This window comes from Phodopus roborovskii, unplaced genomic scaffold, assembly GCF_943737965.1.
Source record: "Phodopus roborovskii unplaced genomic scaffold, PHOROB, whole genome shotgun sequence".
Classification (NCBI taxonomy): domain Eukaryota; kingdom Metazoa; phylum Chordata; class Mammalia; order Rodentia; family Cricetidae; genus Phodopus; species Phodopus roborovskii.
In genome coordinates, this window is record NW_026126460.1 from 7,512,105 (window position 1) to 7,529,751 (window position 17,647).

At 42.4% G+C, this 17,647-nt stretch overlaps 1 protein-coding gene across 1 annotated transcript in view; it reads right to left on the reverse strand.

The window, feature by feature from the left end:
- Positions 1-14,137, reverse strand: part of Ica1l (islet cell autoantigen 1 like) — a 62,375-nt gene extending 48,238 nt beyond the window's left edge. Inside the window, exons 1-2 of the mRNA XM_051190289.1 lie at positions 13,937-14,137; positions 1,375-1,553 (exon numbers count right to left, since the gene is read on the reverse strand). Of these exons, the coding sequence (XP_051046246.1) occupies positions 1,375-1,536 (162 nt within the window). The 5' untranslated portion in view covers positions 1,537-1,553; positions 13,937-14,137. The remainder of the gene's footprint in view (positions 1-1,374; positions 1,554-13,936) is intronic.
- Between the last annotated feature and the right edge of the window lie 3,510 nt (positions 14,138-17,647).

Here is a 17,647-nt window from a genome sequence, read left to right on the forward strand (position 1 = left end):
TCATTTAACTTCATCTCTTAATAGAAATAAACCAGGAGGCATAGAGGTATAAACCTATAGTCTTGTCTTATGAAGCAGAGAGGCCAGCTTGGGATACATACCCAGCCTGAAAATACATAGCAAGATGTCTTTTTAAAAAGCGGGGCCTACACTGGATCTGGGGACAGAGCTCAATGGGAAAGTGCTTGCCTTACATGTGCAAGAACCTGGGTTCAGGAGGGTTGTGGTAGCGTGCACCTTTAATTCTAGTACTTAGAAAGCACAAAGTAGAGGCAGGTAGATCTCTGTGAGTTCAAGGCCAGTCTGTCTACAGTGAGTTCAGGCCAGAGGGGGCTATAGAGTGAGACCCTGTCCTGGGCAAAGGCCCTAGGTTCATTCCTAGTATCACAAAACATAAACAAAGACCACAAGTGGATAATAGAAAACAAAAACCCTATTGCCATTTGCTACTTGGTGTCAACTAACTTATTTCAGTGAGATATAGACAGTATTAGAGGACAACATATTATGATATAACCTAAAATGAGTATAGAGTCTCTACTAGGATTTTAAATGTTTATTAATATCTGACTTTAACACAGTAACAGGTATGCAGAAAATTACTCAATTCATAGTTTTCTGTTTTTTTGTTTTGTTTTGTTTCCCCCCCAGTTTCATAGTCTTTCTACCAGTTATACAAATGTTCAGTTGTGGGCTCTTTTTTTGTTTCGAGACAGAGTTTCTCTGAGTAGTCCTGGCTGCCCTGGAGCTCACTCTGTAGACCAGGCTGGTGCTGAACTCAGAGATCTGCCAGCCTCCACTTGCCGAGTGCTGGGACTAAAAGCATGGGCTGACATGCCTGGGCTACTTGTGAACGACTAGCACAGCTAAGCATCCTATAGCCAAGCTGCCTTTCCCCCTGTGCTTTATGTCAGCTTGACAAAACTAGAGCCATCTGAGAGGAAGGAGCCTCCGTTGAGAAAATCAGGCTGTAGGCAAAGTCTGCAGGGCATTTTCTTAATTAGTGATTGATGGGGGAGGACCTGGCCCATTGTGGGTGGAGCCATCCCTGGGCTGGTGGTTCTGAATTCTTTAAGAAAGCAGGCTGAGCAAGCCATGGAGCCCTCCTCATGGCCTCTCCATCAGCTCTGCCCATCCTGTTTGAGTTCCTGCCTGACTTTCTTCAATGATAGACTACAGATGTGGAAGAGAATGTGGAAGTGTAAAAGTCAAATAAACCCTTTCCTCCCCAACTTGCATTTGGTTGTGGTGTTGCATAGCAGCAATGGCAACCCCAGCTAAGATGCTCTGTATACTCTTCGTGTGGAAGTTTGCTGCAGTCCCCCTGGGAGTCTCAAGTAACAACCAGTTCCACAAAACAGTCTTCACGTTTACCTCAAGTTTAGCGTCCAGTTCTGCATCAGACGCCACTACATGCTCATCCTCCTTTTTTCCCGTTGCTTTGATAAAGACCTGTTTAGTTTTCCAGTATTTCTTCTGCATTCTGCTCACTACTGACTGGTTATCTTCTGGTCTGAGTTGCCCAAAGGAATCCATGGAGTAACTAAAACACACTAAAATTAAGCTTCTTTTAAAAAACTTACCAACAGGTTAAAAAAAAAAAAAATCACATTTAAATATCTACCTAGCTTATCAGTATTTAATTTACAAACCAAAAATGATATTAAATATAAACATGAAAATACTTGCTTTATATGATCTAGACTTATTTTATAATTACAACTATAGAAATAATATTGTTTATACTTTGGTTATGAAGCAAAGGTATTAAAATTGCTATGATTCTATAGTTATGGCCAGAAATAATTGTATTTGATCAATATCTACTAGTACACATGTCTTAGTTTATTAATCCCCCTAATTTTTTATTTTGCAGTATACTGAAAAATGAAATTTGCATACACATATTTACATTTTACTACACCTCTTTACAAAAGTGTTTATAAAAATCTGCTATATTAAATGAATATAATTTAATAAACATTTTCAGACATGTAAAGATTTGGATAACATGAACTTCTTTAAATAGTAAGATACTTTAATATCCAATGAAACAATAGAAATGAAAATCTTAGATATAGAGGAGCCATGCTATGAAAGAAAGGGACAGACAGTGTAAGCCATCATCATAAACTTGATGTGTAAGCTTTAACAGAGTTGACACAGTTACATATAAGGAAATAAAAGGTGAAAGGCATTTTGTAAAGATATTTAGAAAGGGACAATAATAATTGTTTGATACTAAAGCCCAAATTATTCCTGTAACTGGGGGAACAGAACAGAGATGTAGATGACTCATTCATGGTACTCTTGTTGGCAAAGAAACAGCCTTTTATTTTGAAACACTTACTAATTAAGTTAAAAGTAGGCTAATTTCTAAATTCCCAGAGCCAACAAGAGCAAGAAAACCTTCAAAGCCAGAGAGAAAAGAGGACGGTGGCCTGACAAATAATAGACACTGATATGCTAGAGTATGATTGCATGATTTAAAATCATATACAAACTTTCTTTTAAGCACTAAAATCCAAAGCCATAAAAAAGGCTAGAATTCAGTGTTTGCCAGTGGCTAAGAGCGCTGGATGTTCTTCCACAGGACTCAGGGTTGATTCCAGTACCCACTGTCAGTCTGTACCTCCAGTCCCAGGGGATCTGATGCTCTCTTCTGACCTCCACAGGCACCAGGCAGGCATGCATAAAAACATGCATACATGGTGCACATAATACATGCAGGTAAAACGTTTACACATGAAATAAACAAATTATAAAAAACTGGCTAGATAGCCAGTGTGGGATTGCACCTATAATCCCAGTACTTGGGAGGCTGAGGCCAAAGGATAAAAGTTCAAGGCAGCTTAGGATATATAGTGAGACTCTGCTTAAGTGAATAAATAAATAAAATTTGTTGGAATGGCTTAGGAGCAAAGTGAATACAATAGAAATGAAATAAAAATGAAGCCATAAAAGTGATCAGATTTAAGGAGAGACACGTAGATAATAGGAAAAAAAAAAAAAAAAGACAAGACAGAGTGGGAGAGAAAAACACTCAGAGAAATATGATGCCCCTCAAGCTTGTGGGTAATAGTCATGATGTACTAATACAATGAATTGCATAAACCTAGGTAGGATAACACAAATAAAATCACAAGTAGATATATCATAGACAAACTATTTAAATCCAGACAGAAAAATGCCTTGAAAACAAAGAAAAATTATTATTATTATTTTGAGACAGAGATTTTTCACTCTATCTCAGGCTGATCTGGAACTCACTAACTCACAATATTGACCAAATTGGCCTTGAACTCATGGTGATGCTCCTGCCTCAACATCCTGAATGCTGAGACAACAGACAGAAGCCATTGGGCACGGATAAGAAAACCTATCTTGAAAAACACAATGAAACAAAACTACAGATGAGAGGTGAGTTTTCAATGAAATATTAAAATTAAGTAAAATAGATATACTTAAGGTACTTGAAGGGAAAACCATGTTGACACATAAATCTACATTTATGAAATAAATTTATGAAATCTACATTCATTAAAAATAAGCCATTGTGTGAGTATACACCTGAAATCAAGGGACTAAAGAAGTTGAGGCAGGAATACCATAAGTTCCAGGCTATCCTGGGCTACACACAGTGAGACACTATTTTAGAATAAGAAAAGAGTAAAGATACAAACTAAAGTAGAGACATTCTCAGATAAAAGACTCAGAGGATTAGTGGTTAAGATACTTTTATAAATGCAAACATCTGGCTATAGCTCAGTGACAGTGCCTGCCCATCATTGCTGTTGCTGTGAGTTCAGTCCCCAACACTGCTCACAACAGGAGTAAAAGGTGTTTGAGCATACACCATAGCACTGGTACTGTCACTTCTGAATGGTGATCACAAGGCTATAACTAACTTTGTCATCAGAAAAGTATGGTAGCCATGAGATATCTCAGGGTAGAGTTCAATTCCAGAACTAACACGCACCTCCTGAAACTTATTCCCACACCATGGTACATGCATGCACACATGCAATAAATGTAAAAACTTAAAATGCCAATGGCTCAGCTGAGTGGTGGTGGTGGTGCAGTCTTTTAATCCCAGCACTTGGGAGGCAGAGGCAGGTAGATCTCTGTGAGATTGAGTCCAGCCTGGTTTACAAAGTGAGTTCCAAGAAAGCCTGTCTCAACAAACAAACACAAAACAAAAATGCCAACAGTTTATCAATAATTGATGGAAAAAATTGTGGCACATTTATATAACAGAATATTATTCAGCCATAAAAAGAACTGTTAATTGGCGACAATGTATTTGAACATGCTGTAAATGCAGTAAGCAGGACACAGAAGACAGAGACAGCAGCTTAGCACCATTCAACCTGCTTCTGTTGCCATACTGCCTCCTCTTTCTCCATCTCTGCTTTTGAAGGCTCCTTGGGATTACATCTAACCTCCCTGGACATCCATTTCTACCTCATGATCCTTATCAACCTGTGAAGGCTCTTTCACCACAGAAGTTAATACCTCTATGGAATCCAATACCCTGATGACTATATGTTACCATGAGTTTTTGTCCTAGAAGATAAATTTTCTGTCCCTGGATGTCTTAAAATGGCTTTGTTCTGATTTCACAGAAGAGCTGGAGAGAGGTTTTTCTATTGTTTGTAATACTGGTCTCTTGAGGCCAGTTTTCATGGGAATCTGGTTATTGTTCCAGAAGAGCAGTCTATGTTTCCAGATGCTTCCAAGGGTCTACCCTTTATTTCACAATGATATAGCTGCAGATTTTCTCTGAGGCAAATTCAAATTACACTTCATCATGTTCATGTCATTTCCTGGCCTCAGCTGGGAGGTGGTGCAGACATTTGGGTCACCTGAGCATCTGACTAACAAGTGAGTGCTGCCATCACTTGAAACTTTTTCAGTACATGAGTTCTATACTCCCCAGGGAGGGAGGAAACTACCATACCTACTCTGTTTGTCAGGGCACTCACAGCAGGGCCAGTCTGTTCTAAGAGCAGTCATCCTTTGAGGGTACTTCTAAAAGCAGTGGGTCATTTCTCCTCTGCTGACTCTTTTTTCTTTTACACTATTTATTGTACATGGTGTATATGTGTGTGTGTGTGTGTGTGTGTGTGTGTGTGTGTGTGTGTGTGTGTGTGTGTGCGCGCACTGTGCCCTGCCTGACACACCTGGAGGTCAGAAGGCAACTTGTAGGAGTTGGTTCTCTTCTCCTGTGTTTCCCAGGATGCAATTTAGGTTTTTAGGCTTCAAGTTACACCCTACCTGCTGAGCCACCTTGCTGGCCCCAGATGAGTCTTAATTTCTTTAGAGAACAGCCATTTCCCCCTTGCCTGAGGGGAAACTCAGCTATTCTTTTGGCTTGTATTGGGTGTGTGTAGGAATGTGACTATCAATTATCTATTATTGTTAGCCCACAGACCTCCTGGGGAAACAGACTACCTTATTTATAACAGATTGTTTTGTAAAAAACCCAGAGAGAGAGAGAGAGAGAGAGAGAGAGAGAGAGAGAGAGAGAGATATTGGGGTTCAAGCTTCAGACTGAAGATCAGAGAAGCAAAGCAGCCAAGCCAGTAGCTCTTACCTCTCTGAAATGGCAATCCTATCTCCACAAATCTTGAGCTCTCAGTTCCTGTCTCTTCCACCTTATATTCCTTTCTTCACCCAGCCATATCACTCCTGTCTCCACCTCCCTAGTGCTGAGATTAAAGGCATGAGAGTTCTGTTACTCTTCATTCTTGTGTAGGCCAGAGTGGCCTTGAACTCAGAGAGATTCATCTGCCTGTCTCCTGAGTCCTGGGATTAAAGGTGTGTGCCACTACCGCCTAGCTTCTGTGGGCTTTGCTTTCTGATACTTCAGGCAATCTTTATTAAATCATAAATCATATATCACCACACTTCTCTATTTTTCTTTTCTGTCAAAAATTTTTATTCCTATTTTGTCTTCTAGAAATACTAAAATATCTCATGTACCCAAAGTGCCTTTTGGTGTTTATGGCCTTAAGCACACACATGTGATTTAACCACACACGTGTTGTTTGTTTTGCTTTGATAATGTGCTTGCTTAAGTAGCATCCCAAAGACTAGTAAGGAAAAACGAGAAGCAAAAATATATTAACCCTGCCATTTTAAAATAAAAAGTTTATTATTTATATTTTGGCAGTTGTCTTCTCCACCCTCCTTCTGGAATGCATGTGTTACATGTAGGAGCCCTTCTAGTGCATATCTTCAAGTCTTATCTCATATGCTTTGCTTGTCTTTGGTTCTTTGTCACATGACCTCTTCATATGGCTGCTTATGACAGAGCCCACATAAATGCTGGGAATGGTGGTTTGCACCTTTAACCCCAGGTGTGGGGTTGGGATAGGGCAGGCTAATCCCACTGGTGTACTGGCTAACTAGTCTAGTCAAAATGACAAGCTCCAGATTTAGTGAGAGACCCTGTCATGAAAAAAGGTGGGAAATAGTAGAGGAGGGCACTCAGAGCTGGCCTCTAGATTCTACATATAAGCATACAGTCAAGTAAACACACCCACATGTGAACACACATATAAACATACAGGCAAATAAGCACACATATGTAAATAACACATACTCTCAAACAGTTAAGGACAAAACAATAGGCAATTCACAAAAGAACTTTAAAAGTTCGATGAATACACCAAAATTATATTCCATCAATAGTTATAGAAATGCAAATAACCCAAGTAGACAGAGGTAAAATTTCAAGCAAGACAAAGATATATAGTGCAATCCTGTCCCAAGAAAGAGAGAGAGGAGAAAAATGTCAAATGAGCAATGATTTAAAAGTATTAAAGCTTCTGGGGAAAATGAAATAATAGGTGCTATGCTTATATAACTCTTCTCTCTAGAATTAAAATATCCCATATGCAAAATGTCCATATTTTAAGTTTGATGTGAAATATATATCAAATTTAAGGTGACACCCAAATCTAATATGCATATCCTTTAATAGCATATAGATCCATTTTTGGCAACTTGAGTGAGCCCAGAAAAGCTCACTTCTAACCTGATGACTCCTTGAAGTCACAGCCAGTCACAAAAGACAGCACCCAGGAGACCACTGACACCACACATGTTCCCAGCGCCTCCCCTAAAAAAAAAAAAAAAAAGAAATCTGTCTGACCCTTATCTTTAACCTCAGGATTAAAAAAGCAAGCAGAGTGGGCACCCTAAAATCCACAGTAGCTTGTGGAACATTTGAAAAACATCCTTGCTTAGACACAGGGCACGGTTTTATGGAAAACAGAGTCAGTAAGCACAGGAGACCGAACACCATCCATCAGTCTTGCCAGTCTCAAGAACCAAGGGGACTGCAGTGCCAAGCAGCAGTTACAGCAGACACTGCGATCATCAGTACCCAGGGCCTGCTCAGTGGCACCACAGGGCTCTCCCACTTGCCAGGCGACTGGGAGGGGGGATGGTGCCTCTGCTTACAGCACTCTCTAGCAAGGATCAGGCTAGAGCAGAAGGTCCCCATTCAACAATAAATAATGTAGAAAACAAACAAGAAACAGCAGCACTACATGAAAGAGAAAGGAGAAACAGCCATAACATAAAAAAACAGGAAAACAAAACACAACACAACCTCACTTGAATATTAGTTGCATAAAATAGAAGTCTGAAAAGCTTTGTGGAGATAAAAACCAGGTAACTCCACACAACCTATCATAAGAGCTGAAAAAAAAAAAAAAAAAGCAGCTTTGGCCTGGAGAGATGGCTCAGCAGTTAAGAGCACTGGCTGCACCTCCAGAGGTCCTGAGTTCAATTCCCACTCATACATAAAATATACATCTAAGTCTTAAGAAGAGAAAAAGCAGCTGGGCATGGTGGCACACATCTTCAATCCCAGCACTCAGGAGGCAGAGGCAGGTGGATCTCTGAGTTCAAAACTAGCCTGGTCTACAGAGTTTCAGCACAACAAGGATACACAGAGAAAACCTGTCTCAAGAACAAAAGAAAAAGGAAAGAAAGACGTATTGAATGAATTTGAAACCACATTACAAATTACTACAGGCAGAACAGCTGCCTGGAGAAGCAATTTGGGTAGGTGAGAAGCAACTTGGGTAGGTTTAGGTACAAAAAAGTCCAAGGTAAACGTGGCTAGGAAACAGCACAGTTAGTCAGAACAAGGGTGACTGATCTAATATACACAATAATTCTGGATAGAGAAATACTGATACTTGGCAAAGTAAGAGGGATACAAAACTAAAATCTAAAGTCCTTACTATGCTCTAAGAAAAACTTAGTTTGGTCCAGACTGCGATGTCTCATGAATGTTGTTCAAGTTCAAAGAAAAGCAAAGAATGTTCACAACCTGAGCTGAAAAATCAGTGCCACCTCCAAATTAATCAATTTACACTGGCTCAAACACCCACTCTTAACATAAGGTGGTAAAAGTGAGGGTTAAGGGTTAAAACTCTCTGGCATTTGTGAGGCCCCAAGTTTGAGACCCAGCAGCACGTGGAGAAAAAAGTTAAGTACTGTGTCTGATGCTGAAAGACAAAGTATGGGATTGTCTACTAGCTAGACTATATAGTAATGGGTATATAACAATCCGCTGTATGGACTGTACTGGTTTATTACTGATGGATATACATTGTTTCCACAATATGAGCAATATTTAAAATACATGCAAGCACATTGTTTAGATAAATTCCTGGAAGCATAAAGGCAAATGCATTTTAAGATCTTTAGGTTTTGCCATGTTGTCCTGTCCTCCATATTGTACCATCAGCATCGTTTTCCCAACAGCATGTGCTTATGTGGTGTTCGTGTCACATTTTGGTGAATCTTTCAGTATTTAAAACTTTTCATTATTGTTCTATGTTATGGTATTATGGGATGTTATCCTTCCCCATTGCCATCAGAGCAACTATGATAACCCTCAAGAAATCCTCACAAGAGTAACTCTGCTAATATTCTCTTTAGGAAGATGGGGGTGTTCAAAGACTCTGAAGTACACAGAGTAGAGCGCAAGGGGGTGACAAGATGACACACAAAATCATGAGCCCTTCTCCTCCCCAAGGTATAAAAGCAGTGAATTCTGAGTTGGGAAGCTCCTATCAGGTGGTGTAGCACCTGTAAACAACATCAGTTAAATTCTGGGTCACTGAGTTAGACTTGGGCCAAATCACTTGTTTCTGTCATGAGTGTCCTAGGCAGAGTGAATAGATGCCTTCCTAGAAAGTCACACATGTGGTGATCTGTGATCGGTGATCTTTGGTATTACAATTATAAGTACTTTTGGGTGCAATGACCACATCCATACATAGCTAACTTAGTAAATGGGTGTGTTTGAACTGCCAAACCCCGGAGTAAAATAGTTTTGAAATTAAGTTGATATCCCTATAGTGGCCCCTAACTGTTTAAGCAAAAGAAGAATGGTATATCTCCCACTTTAAATCAAACACTAGAAATTAAAGTGGAAAAACTAAGTTGAAAACTACAACAGGCCAAAGTTCAGGTGCCAGCCTGACAGTGAAGGAAAGCAAACACTCTTGGAGTAAATTCAAAATGCCACCCCAGAATGCACTCATAACAAGAAAGCAAGCCAGGACTACATAAAGAGAGTTTGGACAGATCATGTCAGCTAAAGTACCTCTTAGCCAAAGCCTAATTCACAACAAGGATCCTAACCCAGAACAGGGGCGAAGAAGCTGCAGGGCAAGGTTTGTAGTTGGGAGAGTCTGAGCCAGGAGATGATTTTATTCAGGTGTGGAGCTTTTCAGTGTTTTATTTTTGAAACAGGGTCTTGCTTTCTCCATTAGGCTGGCCTGGAATTCAGAATTCTCTGGCCACAGTCTACTGAGTGCTGGGAATGCAGGCATATAATATCACATCCAGCTGATTCATGAGGTACAAGGTATAAAGATTCAGGCCATCTCTATAACACTGTCCTGATTCGCTTCAGCTATCAACTTGATACAACCTAGAGTCACCTAGAAAGTGGTAACCTCAATTGCCTCCATTAGCTGGCACACCCCTTCAATCCCAGCATTCACAAAGCAGAGACAGGCAGATCTCTGAGTTCGAGACCAGCCTGGTCTAAAGAGCAAGTTCCAGTACAGCCAGGGCCATGAAAATAGCCTGTCTTGAATCCCTACCCTCCCCCAAGAGTAATCATCTACCACTTCTGGATCTTCTGGATCTTCCTGTCTGTCTATGTCCTCCCCTGTGATGATTCCAGAGCTCATATGGTGGGTAAATAGAAGGAAACAGCAGGACAGCAGGACAGTAGCATCAGGACAGTAGCACAAGTGACCTCACAGAGGTTGTGACAGCATGCACAGCTCCTGCACAAGCTCAAGCAGGAGAGGAGAGGTGGGCACAAAGTTCCATTTTGCCGCACTCCCATGGATGGACACTCACCCAAGAGCAAACAGGCAGCACAAACTAGATGTGAAGGGTTCTGGAGGAGACCAACTACTCAGGAAGGAAGGATCCTTTCAAATTATTACTGCTAAGCTGGGCACAGTAGTGTATTTCTGTGGTCCCAGGAGCTGAGGCAGGAGGATTGCTTGGGTCTGAGCAACAATGACAAACCATATCATATTTGTATTAAAAAAAAAACTTTTTTTTTTTAAACTGGTCATTGGCAACACAGCTAGTCACCCAAGAGCGCTGATGGAGATTTTTACCATGACATTAAATGTTTTCATGTCTGCAAATATAGCACCAATTCTGCACTCAATAGATCAAGGAGTCATCTCAACTTTTAAAACTTATTATTAAATAAATGCACTTTATAAATCTGTAGCATCCATGCCCATGACAGACCAGGAAATTACATACTGACCTTTTGAAAGAAGTTAGCACTTTATAGATATTTTAATTCATGATTTATGAGAAGAGATCAAAGTATCAATATTAAGTTGTCTGTAAGAAGTTGATGTGGGGGCTGGAGGGATGGTTCAGTAGTTAAGAGCACTGGTTGCCCCTCCAGAGGTCCTGAGTTCAATTCCCAGCACCCACCTGATGTCTCACAACCATCTATAAAAGGAGATGTGGTGCCCTCTTCTAGCCCACAGGCATACATGCAGGCAAACACTGGGTACATAATAAATAAATCAAACTTAAAAAAAAAGAAGTTGATCTGAACTCTCAGATGTTTGAAGGGCTCAAGACTTTGATAGAGAAGTAACTGCTGATGTGTTGGAAATAGCAAGAAAGCTAGAACTGGATATGGAGCCTGAGGATGTAGCTGGATCACTGCAGCCTCATGACAAAAAGTTGGATGAGGAATGAATGTCTTCTTGAGATGCACTCTACATAGTGAATGTGTGAAATGACAACACAAGATTTAGACTATTACATAAACTTAGCTGAGTCAGGGTTTGAAGGGCGCAGCTCCATTTTGGAAGAAGTACTATGCTACCCAAACAATATTAGTATTTCAGGCTATGGACAAACCATTCTTAAAAGAAAACGTTAATTGCCATAGCAACCATCACTGATGTTAAAAACAACAACAAAAACAAAATAAAACAAAATTTTTCCAGCTACTCCAACCTTAACTCACCAAAACTTCTCCCAGGAAAACAGCCTAGCTAGATGAAGGCTCAGGTGTAGCACAGAACAGCTTTTAATAATGTACTTTAAAATAAAAAAAAAAATCTGTGTGACCTTTTTATACTTAAGTTATTGCACATTTAATTAATACAACTTTTAGATGAGATTGGAGTGTATGTGCCTGTAAACCTAGCATTTAGGAGATGGAGGCAGGAGGATCAGAAGTTTCTTTTTTGTTGTTTTGATTTTTGAGACAGGGTTTCTTTGTAGAACAGTCCTGGCTATCCTGGAACTCTCTCTGTAGACCAGGCTGCCTCTGCCTCCCAAGTGCTGGGATTAAAGATGTGTGTCACCACTGCCCAGCAACAAAATAATTTTATATGCTCTGGGAGGCTACAGAATTATATAGCTTACTTTATTGTGGTTGCTTGGAACTGAATCAACAATATATCCAAGTTATGCTTGGCCAATGTTGACTTGAGGCCAAAGTCTCAAATTACAGTTCCAAACAATATCAGCCAGAAAGCTGAAATCCTGAAATACCATATCCCCAAGGTCCATAAAAACATACTTGGAGTGGGCACATAGCTGGGTAGGCTTGGAGGCCCTACCTCCACTCCACAGCACCATAAATAAGATTTTTAAAAATTAAGCAAAAAGCCAACTTGAAAAAAAAAGGGCAAAATTTAAGTGATAAATGAAAAAGGCCAAATGACAAAAGCCCCTTCGCATAAGTAAAACTTCCAGTTTTAGAAATACTTTAAAGTTCTTTACATATCCCAACTGTTGTTAAAGAATATAAAAATAACAAAAATTTAAAGAAGGCATAATGAGTGTTAAAGTAAAAAAAGAAAAGATTTTACTCTATGTATTACAGAAACCAGTTTGTTAATATAAAATATACTATATTATGTTTCACATTTTGATATTTGCTCGTAGTCACTGAAATAAATTTAATTTTTATGATAAACATCTACAATGAAAACGTCTTCCTGCTTTTCCTATCAGTCTCATGTTTACAGTTTTGCCTTTTGAACTGGGATCTCAGCACCCTTCTAATTCCAGGATTATAATGATTTCCCTAGCAATTAGAACTACTGATAATTAGACAGTGCTTTGTCCATAACTGCTTCCAATAGCTACATGTTCAACCGTTTTGAATTATTAAACTAAGTACAAAGAGTTCAAAGAAAACCCAGCGAATGTTATGCACCGATAGTAAATAGAAGATGATTTTAAAACTTTGGTTGTAAAAAAGTACATACCTACCATTAGAAGATGTTTGCTTGGCTAATAAATGTGTAATTGTAATATATAACTAATTTCCACTGAAGAATGAAGTACCTGTGGCTGCTAATAGTGATTAAAGTACCACCGCTTTACAAAACATCGCTTCAGCAAGAATCAAATCAGTACGTAAATACTTAGAACCCAAACCACAGAGAAGCAGCATCTCCCCACAAATAATTTCAGTGACCTACAGTAGCTAGCAGGTTGTATGTTTGTGCATGAAGACCATATATTACATGAAACACCCCCTCTCCATCCCCACCCCGCTGACAAGTCCACAGCCTCACGGGTAGGATGCCAAGCGGGATTGTTTTCCCTTCTCCATCTTTCTTAGAGCATCAGGTTTCGGCCTCCTGCATCGTCGCCCAGGTGAGGTCAGTGGTCAGAGACACTTGGCCTGCTTTCCCCTAGCTGAATGGGTGCGGCGAGGCGGGGGTCCCCACCCGGGAGAGGAGGCTTTGTGCACGGACACCCAGGCGAGGCGAGGCCAGGCGTTCGCACTTCGCCCCAACCACAGCTCTGCTCAGGTTTTGTTTCGACCGTGTCAATCGAGCAATTAGTCTGTCAGGAAGGCATCCCGTCAGCGAACAGTAATCAAATAAATTAAGCACGATGTACAAAGGCGGCCAGCGGGAGAGCACCTGAGGCCGTGAGCATCTGGCCCTAGAGGAAGCACCCCGGGCCGGCCTCAGGCCGCGGCTTCTCCCCGCAGACGCACCGGCCGCGGAGGGGCCAGGCCTTTCCGAGCCGCCGCCTGAGGCCGGCCCACCGAGAGCGCCGGAACCGGGCGAGCCCCGGCGGCAGGAGCGCGCGGCCCGCGCCCCCGCCCGCCGTTGTCATGGGAACCAGGTTTGGCCACCGCCGCCCTGAGGGAGCGGCTGCCCAGAGCCCCGGACGCTCACCGCGCCGCCGCCGCCGCCGGAGCCGCTCCTCGCCGCCCGGGCCGCGCCGTGCCGAGCTCCGCCGCGCACCCGCCGCAGCCGCCGCCCGCGAGCTCCCGCCCGCCCGCTCCCCCGCTCGCCCGCTCACCGCGCCGGTGCGCTGAGGTGCCGGACTCCGCGGCGGGAGATTTAAAGCCGCGCCCCGCGGGCTCCGGCCTTACCTGTCTCAGCTGGCGAGTGGCGCCCGCGCTAGAGCCCCGGAGCCGTGCTGAGGTGACAGCCGAGGTGGGTGCGTGAAAGACCTGCTCGGCCTCGCCTCCCAGCCCCCGCCTTCCCCGCGCTGCTCTGAGCCCAAGTCGCCACCTGGTGCTAGTGCTCAGCGCGCGGAAAGTGTTCGCGCGGGGCTTTAAACTCTCATTTTTAAAGGTTTAAAGAGGGGACAACTGTTAATAACTGACTTCAAAGGCCCTACACGGATCTGTAGTGTGAGAGCGAACGATAAACCAGTTTTCACGAGTAAAAAGCAAATTCTCAGCCTAAAATCCTCAGAAAAGAATGGAAACGAGGCAAAAGGGAAAAATGTTATTGGTGGGGAATAATAAACTCAGTGCTTTGCTTTTCAAGTCGACGCCCAAGTTCAACCTTCCTTAAGGTTTACAGTATACGAGGTTCGTTGTATATATGTGACACATAGGTTAGCAAGGTTAAAAAAAAAAGCTTACACTTGGGATGACTACTCTGAGGAATCATGGAGAACTACGTGAGGTAAGAGTTCACATAAAATGTTAATTACAAAGCAGTCGCTGTAAAATTTTTAAGTTTGAAAGCAGAAAAAAAGAGACACCTTTTCTATAAAGGGCTGATTTGGACTAAAACTTTTCAGATGACTTCAGGTTCTTATTCAGCTATTTGGATTTCAAATAATGGGCAAATACTTGAAATTCTATACAATTTTTGCCACCCACCCACCAAAAGTGTCAATAGCTTCTCTTGCTGTTAAAGTCGAAATCCTCGACTTTAATCTTGAATTAGCAGGCGGTGGGCATGGTTAATTAATTGAATTTCTCCGGATCTTTACTAGGGCATATAGAGATGGGCAGGTGGGGCCTCCCACCTCCAGAGATTTCTAAATAGCCAGGAGCCCAGGGCAGCCACTGCAATCTATTGATGAGTCCAGCTGTCAGCAAAGCGCCAGATGACTGAAATGAAAGACTCAAGCTGGGAGAAAACGGATGTGGAAGGCCTCAGAGTACAACCAAGGCAGGAGCGAGCTGCAGCCCTCAGTGTTGACTATTGTTTGGAGGCCGCTGTGATTGAAGTTGGAAAGGTCGTGATATACTGATCGCTGCAGCTCCTGGAAGAACATTGGAGTACTCCTTCCCCCACCCCACCCTCAGCAGGCAACCCACAGACCTGGTTGAGAATGCCTTAGGTGACTCAGTGCCCTTCCCCTCCTGCCCAGGTTAACAGCTCTTCCATAATTGACCTCATTTTAGAGTCAGAAAGAAAAAGAATTGTTTTGTTTTTTCCTTCAGGACAAGGTCTTATTATGGAGCTCTGGCTGTCTTGGAACTCACTATATAGATCAGGCTGTCCTGGAACTGATATCTGCCTGCCTCTGCCTTCTGAGGTCTGGAATTAAAGTATTGGGTTACTAAACAGGGCTTTTCCACTAGGCACACAGATTCAGCCCACCTGGCTCTATAGAAGGGCTTCAGTTTTGGCAGATTGCTCTTCAGAGAAAGAGAACTAGACTGGAGGGCTCAGCCAGGTCCTAGATGTTCTGAGAAAGAAATCTACCTTCAAGGGCACAGACCCTTGGGAGCTTTGCCTTGCTCCAGCCTCCAGGACTTGACCTGCAGCTGCTAAGAGGGGTCAGGACAGAGACGGGGACCTGAGTGGAGGAGCGGATGGACAGGAAGCAACTCTTTCCTGTCTCAGATTCCAGAGTCCATGCTTTGGACTCTGGAAAGATGGAAAGAACCTGAGATGCAGCCAGTGACTTTTGACCCTAGCCTCTGATACCTGCCTTAATTTTATTAGTGACCCAATGTCTGTAGACTTAATTGCAAGGTTGGCACCCCCGAGCTTTCCTAGAGTGTTCAGCCAGCACTTGCAGCCTGCCGAGGGCACAGAGCAGAGCCAACCTCTCCAGATGGCAGTCTGCTGCCATCAAGTCTTAATTCCTTCTTTCCTGTTTGAATTGTTCTGGCATGGCATTACGTTTCCCTTAGGTATATACACACTCCACTCTTGGTGAGGGCAAGGCAAGAACCTGCAGAACAGAATGTCTCAATACTGTTTGGGATCCCTCTTAACCAGCCTATCTGGCTTAACACCTTGTGTAGCTGTTTCTTCAGAATTCAAACGTGTTTGTGAAAGAGGCTCATGACAGATCCAAAGTTATAGAAGCAAGCAACAGTTTGAGCGGAGAAGCGACTGCAGATGTACAGCAGGGTCCAGGGATGAGCTCTTGGGAGTTGTCAGGCATGCTGGAGTGGACTTTTAGATGACTCAGCTGTCATTGTGTCCCCCACACTTCCAGAAAGTAAGCCTGATTGGCACATTGCTTCACTAAGCTAGTGGAGTCCTCTTTGGCCCACTGTCAGTGCCTTGTCTATAGTGACAGATGTGTTTGTCTCTCCAGGAAGTCACACAGAACATGCATATTTATCTTCCAGTCTGTTCTTTCCATTAGATGCTTCACTGTTCCATCCATATGTATTTGTGCAGTCTTGTCTCCTAGCTCTTTGCCTAATATAACAACAGGCCCCTAACCCATGTTTATTCTACCTATGAATAAACTAACAAAGACACCTAATGGCCAGCTGACAGGTATTATATGTTTTTTCCTTTTTTCTTTTTGAGACAGGGGTTCTCTGAACCTAATTTTAAATTTAGGAAGTTGCTGGGTGGTATTGGTAGTAGTCTATCTTGATCCTGATCTTGAACTAGTAATGAAGCAAATTCACAACTTTGAAGACCTAAGCATCTTGCTTCCACTTAAGAGCTGGGGTTACAAGCATGTGCTTTGATACCTGGCTCCTATAGCATTATTAGCCTTTTTCTCCCCCTTGGTTTTTTGAGACAAGGTTTCTCTGTGTAGCTCAGGCTATCCTCCAACTCACAGAAATCCACCTGCCTTGGCCTCCGAGTGCTACAATTAATGTGCCAAGCTGGGTGGTGGTGGTGGTGGTGGTGGTGGTGGCGGCGGCAGCGGCGGCGGCGGGCGGCGGCGGCGCGGCGGCGGCGGCGGCGGCGCACACCTTCAATCTCAGCAATTGGGAGGCAGAGGCGGGTGGATCTCAATGAGCTGAGGACAGTCAGGACTGTTACACCACAGAGAAACCCTCTCTTGAAACAACAACAACAAAACAAAGGCATGCACCACCACCACCTGGCACAATATTAGTCTTTTCTTGGTTTTTCTTCAAATAGTTAAAGGGAAAAAAGACACAGTTACTGTATTTGTAATATATCCTTTTATAACACTTCAAAGGCAAAATTTTAATTTCTTTAAAGTATGCCTTAAAATTCAATCAAGTTTTTGGAATCTGCATAGGTTAGAGAGAGAATTCAGGCCACATATTTACTATATTTTATAAACAGGAAAGACAAGTGATAGTAAAATGCAGCTATTATAAAAGATGAACCGTTATATACATATTAAAGGGCTGCTCCCTGTCTCTACATTGACAATGGTAGTGGAGAATTAGCCACTAACGTCTTTCTTTTTGAGCCAGGCCATGTAATCCTGGCTGTCTTTGAGTTCATTATACAGAGGGGATGACCTTGAACATCTGATTCTCTTTGATGCTAACCTCCCAGGTCCTAGGGTTACAGGAATATAGAATCATACTGACTTTCTTTCAAAGTGTTAGAGTACTCAGGGCTTTGCACATTTTAGGCAAGCCCTCTCCCAACTGAGCTAC